General features: G+C 39.1%; 1 protein-coding gene across 5 annotated transcripts in view; it reads left to right on the top strand.

The window, feature by feature from the left end:
* Positions 1-933: 933 nt before the first annotated feature.
* Positions 934-11368, top strand: part of spata17 (spermatogenesis associated 17) — a 168619-nt gene continuing 158184 nt past the window's right edge. For 4 of the 5 annotated variants that reach the window (XM_064335821.1, XM_064335843.1, XM_064335828.1 and 1 more), the window contains exons 1-2: positions 1430-1749; positions 2169-2258. In XM_064335821.1, the coding sequence (XP_064191891.1) occupies positions 1682-1749; positions 2169-2258 (158 nt within the window). In that variant the 5' untranslated portion in view covers positions 1430-1681. Of the gene's footprint in view, positions 1060-1429; positions 1750-2168; positions 2259-11368 lie in introns of those variants that run through there. The other variant, XM_064335834.1, reaches the window with a different exon arrangement.

Genomic DNA, 11368 nt, shown 5'->3' with positions numbered 1-11368 from the left:
CTTAGTTAAGACAGCCAATATTGTTTCATGTAGGCTAACTTGGCACAATTTTGATATCAGTACTTTTAATGGCAGGCCTAGATTTGAAATAATGACTTATAGATAGTGCTTTGTATGTGTGAGTAGCTTGGTAATTTTGTACGTTGAAAACGTGTTTTTCATCTCATAAAAGATACAGCACTGACCAAAGAGCATTTGTGATGCTTCTAGCAGCATGAGCATGAGCTGCTTCACTATCGGTCCCGTAGTTTGGCTATGAAATACATGCCTGGCAAGTCTCACGCAACTAACTCGGCACTCACTCAACCTTAATCTTGGGTTCGTCTTAAAAATTTTCAGGGCAGATATTGACTTTTTTTGTATTCGTCCACAGAGCCATGATTGGATCACGACTTCACTGCTGCAGTCACATCATATCAAAGCCATACCTGTATAGCTACATCAGATCTAGCTACCTGTAAGATTCTCTTTGATTTGATGACGTCACGTAAATTAGGTTAACACAGTTGATTTTCGATTAGCTGGAAACGTTAACAATTTTTTGTCTACAAATACATCAATTAAGAAAGGCTGTATTGTTTCTAAAACCAAAGACAATAAACGATGTGCGCTTGCAGGCAAGCGAGACGCTCTAAGACTGAAAATCTCACTCTAGATAGTTTCGCCAAGTTAACAACACTTGTAAAAACACTAACTTGTCATTAAATTTTGACTTAGGAGTTGTGAGAGAATTTGTTAGCAATCACAAAACACCCAGCCATCCTTATACAACTAGAACAAAACGTTAAGTGGCCAAAGTACCGTAATGTTACTATTATTAGTATTAGCTTACACAAAAAGAAAATTAAACCTAGCTGTGGAATGCAGCTGGATAATCACTTATTCAGTACCATTCAACTGAAGAGCCATCTATCATATTGCTAGCTAGTTTTACTAGCTGCTGTAGTTGCCAAATATAACTTAGCAATAACTAGCACCTGCCACCTCACCTAAGCTGTGCATTTAACGTTAACCTTTAGTCACTGCAATCAAAACTATGAGGACCCGCTACTGGTGTTTGTAAGTTTATTTCGTATTTAAACGAGGTAGCTAACAATTTGAACGGCCCTGCCATGTTGCACACACAAGCGAGCAAACGAAGGATTTCTGTCAAGTCGCACCAGCCGATTACATTTAAAATGTAGACATAGCTCACGTTATCGACGAACTTACCGGTGGGTCCTGCTACAACTAGCCAGCGATGCGCTCTTTACAATTATTCCATGGTAGCTACGTTAAACCCAGCTAACAGCTATGGCTTTCTTATTTCGTGTTAGGCTGACATACTGGCCAACTCAGAGTCCGAAAAAACGCACGGAACGAAATAGACTACTAAGTAAGTGACTGCATTCGACCTGTTGAAGTTGAAAAAACTCGGGAAGTGCAGAAGGCACCAGCATAAGAAACCGGATATTGGAATGCACCACCAAATAACACTCTCCTAAATAACAGTGATAATGTCTATTTGCTGCAGAGCGTGTCTGAATGAATGAATTTATTCCGTTATATATAAATATTGTTTTTAAAAATATATATAGAGGAGTTATTTCTTATATCTGTCTTAATTAATTTAAATCGCCGTTGAATAGGCTGGTAACTTAACCTGTTCCGTTGGCATGGACACAAGTATAAACTAGGAAATATGGCCAGTTTTGTGAGGCTACAAGATCAGTTTCTGCAAATAAAAGAAGAGTTTTTTAGGAGAAACAGGTAATTTAGGAAATGGATTTTGGGTTGAGGGAGTGTCATTTGATATGCTTATAATAGGTATCATGATAGGGGGCATATTGGAACTTGACTTTATATATTCTTAGTTTGCTTTCAGCTAGCCAGCGGCTGGTTACAGTCTGATAGATAGTCTAACGTAACAACTATTTTTATTTCTAAGTAAATTAATGGTAATGTCATAAAATATTACAAATGCAGCTATATAAGTTAATTAACTAGCGAGCTAGCTAAGTAGCCAAGACCTCAAAACCTCTTAAAACACTGAAACAGTATTTCATATTTTTTCATTGAAACAGTATTTATAATTAATGTTTGACATGTGGCACGTTATAAATGGTGATGAACTATGCAATTATGTAATTGGTAACTGTATTTCTGTTGTATTTGTTCAACTATCCAAGGATTGCTGAGGACTACCGATATAAAGAGAACCTTGCAGCTATCCAGATACAGAGCTGGTTCAGGGGTTGCCAGGTGCGGGTTTATTTAAGGTAATTTGCATATTCTGTAGTCTCAAATCTGAAATGAATGTCACTACATGTGTTTTTTTTCTCCATGTGTATATAGGCCTAGTATATAAATCTCAAAACCTCTTTGGATATGGGCATATGAGTGGAACGTAGTATTGTAGTGTGGTTTAGTAAAACAGCAGCAGACTTATATTTGTAATTTATATTACAAATTCACAGGTACGGATTACAAAACCGTACACAGATGTCCACGGTGAGATATTTTTTTCCACCTAGGGGGCCTTGGGGGCAGGGGGTTGCAATCATGGCCTGGGATCGAGGGGGCTCAGGCATTTTTTGGCTATTTGCATAAATGTTTTTACTTGACTAATTATTGTTATCATCTACCTTCATTTACTTTTTCATAATTTGGTCATGAAATGAACAGTTTTGCTAACTAGATTTCTGGCATATTAAACACATTAGCAAGACCAGGAGGAAATCATGATTTTGTATTGTAATAATAACCATAAGTGCATTCAGTATTTCCCCTATAACTAACTATAACTAAATAAAGTTACAAATGGTCACTATACACATGCACACATGCAACCCATGGAGACACCAAGGCGGGGCAGTTATTACATTTATTACACAGAGTGCAGTAATAAATAAATACAATGTTGTCTAAATATATTTACTGAAAAATCACCAAAACCTCCCTGCTATAGACTAAAACCTAGTGAGACAAAGTTAAAACAACTCACATATTGAATAAACTATATCTCACATTGTAGGCTATTGTGCTACCGTGAATAAATTGATGATACATTCACTCAAACCAAGATATTGAGGATTTCATTGAAACAACAATGAAAGACCACAGACACTGTAGATAAAGAACTACCACAGTGGGATGAATTTAAGCTGCAATGAAATTACGGCCCTACATTCCACTTGGTCCACCTCACAATTCCACAGCTCGGCACATCCCTTTGTTGAGATGTTCAGTGTATCTGTTGCAGAGCTCTGTGGTCAGAGCTCCCCCCCCCCCCCTCCACACACACACATTGAGAAATCACTCAGAGCACTATCAAAACTAATTTTGCACATATTATACTGTAAGCACATAAAATTCACTTACATTTTAGAATTTTATCAATGTGCCTGCAAGATGCCTTATTAACTCAAAGTGTTAAATGAGTTTTTAATTATCTATTTGGCTTGATATTTTGCTCTTCAGTTATTTTTTCATTTTTCTTTATTAGATAATAAGCACTACACTACATACCTGATTGTCTATATCTCTTCAAGCAATACATGGCCTAATATAAAACACTCTTCATCAAAATCAATTTCTTACAAAACTTGAAAACAAGCTAAATCCCAGACACTGGGTGCATTAAAAATTGTTACACATAGCCTACACGTATGAGAGGAAGGGGGAGTGCATTGTCCGAGCAAGTACAAATATCGTAACAAGCACTAGCCTGTAGGTTGTAAAATACTCTCCACAACACAAAAGTCAACAGTCTGTAATCACAGCACCTGCTGTTTATTTAGCTACACAAACATTTTGCATGACAATTATCATTGGAATATTTTTCAAGGGGAAACAAAAAGTTTGGCACAATCCATTTCCATACATGTAGATGGAATTCAAATAAGAAGATATATGACACAGAGGGTATGCTATTCCACACAGTAAAACTTTTAAGTTAATTCACTGAAAACTTTTTTCAGTGTACGGTATAGCAATCAAAACTCAACAGAAATTAAATTAATCAAAGACCTTTTTGATATTGGTGAAACCAAATGTAAGTGATTTTGCCCATTCATAAAGTGCAATCGAAACTCGGAGCACTGAGGCCAATAGCCCAAAATAGGCCTACATGGTTGTGAATATAGTTGGGGTGGAAAACTTTCATGTAACGTTAATTTTGGGGAAACATGCAGGCTATGTGTATCCAGCTTGCTGGCAGGTCACAGAACTCCAAGAATCAGTAGTATTTTTTCAGAGCATAAGCTTCTGTCTGTTTACACCTCCAATTACTCATCTGTGGAATAAAAGGAACCTGTGTGGTGCAGGATAAATCTTCAAATGAAATTTAGTTAAGATAATGTCAGTTGCTTTCTTGCAAATAGTTGAGCAAATAAAACATTTTCTTATTGTTTCTGTGAGTTTTTACCTGAATGTTCTCAGAAAATATTTAGCATAGCTGAATATGGAATTTTATTTTAAACAGTTCTTAACTAAATGTCAGTAGTCATTTCATTTACATTCATAAGTTGATCAGGTCATAAACAATTAAATCCAAAAACATGCAGTCCAATGTTACATTTATACTACCTAGTAGGTTTGATTGTAACAGAGGTATAGAATAATTGAAGTACATGAGTAAATGATTTGTGAAGCATGCGGTTTTATTCATGAAAAAAGACCATTCACGTACAAGCAACTTTGTAACTTTTTGTGAAGGGAGTTGTGGTAATGACCAAATCAATGAGCAAAGCTGTTTTTTTTGTTTGTTTCTTAACACCCAGAAAATAGCAAATAGCCGACCACACAGACCAATCTGGTGTGTACTTATTATAAATGCCTGTGACCAGATGGGTGTTTCTTTTCCATTAATCACGTGGAGCATCCTGGGCGGCACCTTTCTGTGTGGAGTTTACGTGTTCTCTCCGTGTCCACTTGGGATTCCTCTGGGTACTCCAGTTTCCTCCCACAGTCCAAAGACATGCAGGAAGGCTAATTGGAGACACTAAACTGCCCATAGGTATGAGCGTGGGAGTGAATGGTGTGTGTGCCCTGCGATAGATTGGCGGTCTGTCCAGGGTGTATTCCTGCCGCTCGCCCAATGCACACTGGGAAAGACTCCAGCACCCCCCACGACCCTGCTCAGGATAAGCGGGTATATAATGGATGGATGGGTACACACAAAAATGTTATGGGTTTCATTTCCTGTTAAAATAAGAGCAGTGGTCATTTCCTGTTAAAATAAGAGCAGTGGTCATTTGACCGCAAGGTTGTTTATGAGTCCCACGGTCAAAGTGTACAGTTAGCTATGGATTTGAGTGCTCATATTTGCCATTTGGTGGTGGGTGTGTAAAAACAATAGCTGTAACCGCACACGCGCATGCATCCATTTCTGCATGCATCCACGCACACACCCTCACACAAAAACGTGACCTCTTCTTTGGCTCATGACCAAACTTTCCACAAAATCTTGTGCAAATCTGTGAATCCATTCAAGAGTTATGCGCCTTTTTGTGATAGGCCACGCCCATCGCCACGCCCCCTCTTGGTCAATCGGCCTTGAAAGTTACTCAGCTCTACCTTCCGTCATGACCAACGTCCATGCCAAATTTCAGCCTCCTGGGGCGAAAACTGTGGCCGCTACAGGGTGGGACACTTTCTGTGGACCAACCAACCAGCCGACCAACTAACCGGCCGACCGACAGACAGAGCTATAGAGCTGCGGTCGCAGCTAAAAAATATATATGCAAATTTGCCTCTGCCGGGAAGATCTCTCTTAACTCTGTGGGACAAGCACGTATTAATTACAAAGAAATTTATTTTCTGAATCCAGCGGTTGGAACAGTCAATGCCCTTGCTAAAATGTTCAGGACTATATTGAACACAAGCGATATTGCATGTTAGAACCCCTCACTTAACCAACATATATATTTTATGTGATTTCATTTAACAATTTTGCTGAAAATTAAATCGCCATATTCATTGATAGATCAGTCTACAGTAAACTGGTGGAATCAACCAACAAGTCAAAGCAAGTTCTATATAAGGTTTTAAGATTAAATAATTGAATTGAATACGAAACAATCAATTGGATTAATGAATTGAAATCATTCATTCTTTATTGAATGCAGGCACACTACTTATAAATTACAAAATAGAAGACATAGAAAACATTAAACAATTGATTTAGAAAAACCAGAAAAGAGAGAGAGAGACGAATAAGCCAGACCTTGCCAAAGTGTTGCCCACTTCCAGTTTAAGCACCACAGGATGAAAGGAAACCAACTAAAAACACACAACCAAGGAACCACCATCAAAATAAAAAGAAATAACTCTAAAAATAATAATAACTCTTCACATAATATTGGACATTTATGTGACCATACCACGAATGAATAGACATGCTTAATGTAACAAAGGTCTCAACAGCAGCAGATTGGCCACATTTCACGTCAATCAAGCGTACCTGTCTGTCAGAAGCCGTAGGGAACTGGGATGAAAACGGGAGGAATTAGACTCATTCTTGAAAATGACAGGGCGATCTACCAGCATGGCCTCTGTTATCGACCAGTTGATTGTGATCGACGTATTCGGCACCTCCTGGCTATGCTGGCCAAGCACTTTGAAGCTTCCTAAGTGTGAGAACGGCCAAATGTTGAATTACATGTCTGACAGTACATTGTGTGTCTGCTTTTTTTCTCTGTTTTAAATGGCTTCTTCTAACCTACATTTCATGTAAAACATTGTTTTAAGGAAATGGCTACAGTGCCCTCCAAGTATGGGAAATCTAGAGTGAAATTTGTTAGTTTTTCTATATACTTAAGGCATTTGGATTTGAGATTCAAAGATAAATATGAGACAAAATAGATCAGCTTTTATTTCATGGTTTCTACATGTGTACATGTATTATCATTCTACAAAAAAGCTCTTTTTGTGTTGAGTTCCCATTTTCAGCTATGCAAAAGTAAGTTAACTGATTAAGTTAAAAGTAAATTAAAAGAGCAGTATTGACTAATATTCAGTTGCACAACCCTTAAATGTAATACCTACATCAAGTTTGTGACCCATTGACATCAGCAGACATTTGGTGTGTTTTGTGGAAATGCCTTTCCAGGCCTTCACTGAAGCCACTTTCAGTTGTTCTAGTAGGTACCATGGACTACAAATGACACAAAACTACAAAGCCCTTATGTCCTCCTCAGATGGACTCATTTAACCATACCTCCTACCACAGCTTTCCTGTTACATTATTGGCTTATTGTAAATGTGAAACGTGCAACCTTCAATGAAAGGTTGCCGTTGTTTCACTCTCTGTTTCATTTTCCTCTCCCTGGACTTGCCACCCTTCTCTCGTATCCTTCTCGTGTGAGTCCACATGCCAGGAAGAGTTTGCAAAGGCCTGCAACTGAGCAAGGCGCGTATATCCTCAGCTACCAGCCGCAGCAGGAACGAGGTGCTCCGAAGCGCTCCTACATGATTAGCGGTGGTCAAAGAACCAGGAGAGCCACGCATGACTGACGTATCCTGCAGAGCAAGTGCCACGAGGAAAGCGGCCTGCGACAAGGATCAAGCTGCGTGTCTTGGAACCAGAAAAGGGCAAACGGCTTCTCCTTTTCCATGAAGTCCCACTGGACTTTGCACTGGAAACCAAGAAGCATTTCAACAAGCAACCCAAAGCAAAGGACTCAAGTACGGCTGTAACTCTGGGCATAGTATAATTAGCAATGGACTTTAACCACTTAGCGCACACCCGCTAGTGGTCGGCACGCCGGCATGCCTAGGTTGCTCAGTTTAGACATTCTGAGCTCCTGCAACCAAATTATGAGTTGAAAACACAAACTAGGTGTTCTAGCTTTATTAGTAGACGATTCAGAACGACTGCCGAATACGGAGTTTTGCAGCGCCACCATTGTCACGCTGGTTGTACATTTATCAAGCACCCCCTCCCTGCAGTCTCATCTTTAACTACACCCCCCAAGCATGAAACACTGGACAATAGTGTCGATCTGGGCATACATGAAAATATTATTTTACCACTAAAATTTGTATTCTGTTGTAGCAACAAGATAAAGCCAACAAGGTATGCCATTACAGCTGTGAAAAGCGCTGCTCACTGAACACTGAAATAAACAAGAGGAATTTTTCAAAAATTATACCATGTCATTCTACTGTCAATATCTGTGACTAAATATGGAATAAATATACAACCTTACCATTGGTTTTACGCGTAGAGATGTCCCTTTCCAGACGGAGTGGTCATATATTGTCTTGGACAATCCGTTTGTGAAATACACGCTCATTTGTGATGCCTGGGTACCTTCCTAAGTAGCTGTGCGTAATACCACACGTTGTTTTTGGTGTTGTCGTCCTTTGCAGTACAATCTGGCTTGATCGACAATTAATAGATCCAATAGGTGACAGAATGAGCTTTCTAAAGCCGGGCACCCACCGCACGCGTATCGACCACGAGCGTACTACGTGCGTATTACGCGCGTAACTGAAGCGTAGTTGAAGTACTGTTATTACAACGGCAGCGGGCGACGTAGTCTCCACCAGATGCGAACGCGTCGCGTACCGGCTGCGAAGCTCGTGCGACACACGCAAACTGAAGCGTAGTTTTTCGCTTCGGTTCTATTTTTTCGGCTCGTCACGATGGCCTGTTTATACACAGAAATATGCTCTAAAATGCTAGGTATACATGCTCTGATTTATTTCATCCTTATATTACTGGGGGGGTGTCCCTAGTTCCCTCTTGCAGTAGTGGAGAAAGGTAAAACCAGATAAACACCAGATATTTTATAAGCAGCTAAAAAATACAAGCCTTTTCGTTTTTCTATTGTCCTGGCAGGAAAAAAAAAATTAAAACTGGAACCTGGGAAAAAGGCAAACTTAGTTTCACTATCTTATTTTGCGGAGGGGGCGGGGTAAATTTGAAAATACACCACAGAAAGACGTAGCCTATTGAATGATGTAGAAGTGAATGCACCGAGCAGCAGTTTGTTAGCTCGAGTGTTGGAAGGTAGTTTTTAACCAACCATTGCTCAGCCTATTTGACTTTTCCGATGTCTTCGTTCGCCGTGCTTTCAAAAAAATCAGATAATCCACAGTGCAGATTTAGTGGTCTTGCCGATGAAAATGCACCTATTTTATAAATGAAGTTGTAAGCAAGCCTTTATTGCACTTGTACTTCAAAGCTTCCGGTGTTCATATCCCTTCAAGTTTAAACTGTTATGCTATCTTTTTGACGATTAACTGATTTTACTAAATATGATCATATAAATGTTTTGACGTGAAAACAAGACGACACCGGAATTCCCAATGGTTGATTGATGAAATACACGATGTAATCCCACTGCAGACTGCGAGAGCTACTAGGAATATAGAGCTTTAAGCAAGCCTTTGCGCGACACAAACGGAACCAGTGGAGACACGCTACGCGCCGCGTCATGCTGCTTCGCCGTGCTGCTTACGCGACGCGTGCGGTGGGTGCCCGGCGTAACAATGTATAATATGTGCAATTTTACTTTTGGAATAGCGTTTTATTGCTCAGCGTAACCGAAAGTTTTGTCTCATTATAGCTGCATTACACATTCAGTCTGTGGTAGCAGTAAAAGACACTGCATCTGGCAAAATTTTATTGATGTCTTTGTTTCTTGGGGGATACTATTGTTCTTGAGAAATTCTGAGCATGGCTAAGGCATATGTTTGCTGACAGACCTAGCTGATATACTGTTTTCTGGGCTAAGTTAGAACTGGGGAGCGACAGCATTCATTCTGTCTCTGTCTTTATCTACTGAACACAGATAAGATTTCATCATCCAAATGTATGTGTTACTGCTGAAAATATTTCGGTTATATTATTTATTTTTGAAATTGAGTGTCTTTAAATAGGTTAGTGCTATTTTATAATGAGGATATTTCACACTGTAATGTAAGCGTTCATTGGTTTTGCTCAGTAGTTTGTGTTTAATGTATACCGGATGTGACCTCAACTGGAACATTGCCAGAACGTGGTGAATATTGAATATTGTTTTAATGCTGTCTCATCCCCATACAAGAAAACATTACATACTGTAGAGTACAGAAACACATACGAGAGATCAGGATTACACATTTCGGTACTGTACCACATTGTGTGATAATGTTTTTGCATTATTTTTTAAATCTGATATTAATGTTTAAACGTAAACCTTCATAAGGGGCACATGTATATGCTTTATAATGGACAAAAAGCATTTTATTCATTTTTGGAGAGATTTTGGATATGTTTCAAGACCCCTATATATTTTAAACCACTGTACTGATGGAAAGCTTGTAATTCCCAAATTATGCAACAGTTTCTTCAGTCAAACAGTTAATTTGTATTGAAATACATGATTATTTTATTATTTACAGCAATGCATAATTTAGACATTTTGGATATATTTGGAGACACTGGGTGCACGGCTTACTTTTTGATTCATAGATCTTTGGTAGTTCTGCGTATCCATCCTTAGATTTAACACACGTGTGGTCAAGAAGTTTTTGATCCAGGATCCATGTATGGTTTAACCTGCTGTATATATGCAATCTCTCAGTATTTTATTGCAAACTAAAAAAAAGCAAATAGATTTTTGATTTTTTGCCTAGACAATTGCATTTGTGGCACTTTAGTTTATATTCATATTTTAGGAAGAAATAATCAAAATTAATATTGTAAATGCTTCATTTAAGCAATTTTTCAAGTCTCTGTGATGCTCACATCGGGAGTTATAAGGCTTTAAATAGGGTACCCCCTAAATGGGCAATGATTGGTCATATTTGGCATGTGCACTAAGGGCTTAAATGGAAGTTTGGAACCGGCAGGACTCTTCCTAGAGCTGGCTGCCCGGCCAAGCTAAGCAATCGGGGAGAAGGGTCTTAGGAGGCTTTCACATCAGGGACCCAGGCCTGGATCCGAGTACACTTGACCCCGAAGTCCAGTTCGCTTGATTAGTGTGAACACTGTGTACCGTACCTGGGCACGGATCAACGAACCGTCAGGTGACGCAATATGGCCGCGACTAGGAGATGTGCTGACTGAAAGTGAATTTCGGTGTAACTTTGGTTCAAAGTCAAACTAACTTTTGCTTAAAGATGGATTATTTGGACCAAACTGAAGAGCCCATGATGTTATCTCCTTCAGGGCGTAAAAAGAAGAGGAAAGCTGAAACTTATTCACGTAACGTAGCGAGAAAAGCGTGTCATGGCGGTCAGGGAAATACTGAGTAACACTGAATGCTGAGTTACACTGAATACTGTAAAATACTGAGTAGAGTACTGGATACTGTGAAATACTGAGTAACAATAAGTAACATGGAATATGGAGTTACACTGTGGAATACTGCAAAATAGTTCATGATTTTCCAGATTA

This window comes from Anguilla rostrata, chromosome 1 (assembly GCF_018555375.3).
Source record: "Anguilla rostrata isolate EN2019 chromosome 1, ASM1855537v3, whole genome shotgun sequence".
Lineage (NCBI taxonomy): Eukaryota > Metazoa > Chordata > Actinopteri > Anguilliformes > Anguillidae > Anguilla > Anguilla rostrata.
Note: the sequence above shows the minus strand (reverse complement) of the source record. Positions and strands in the feature narration are given on the sequence as shown.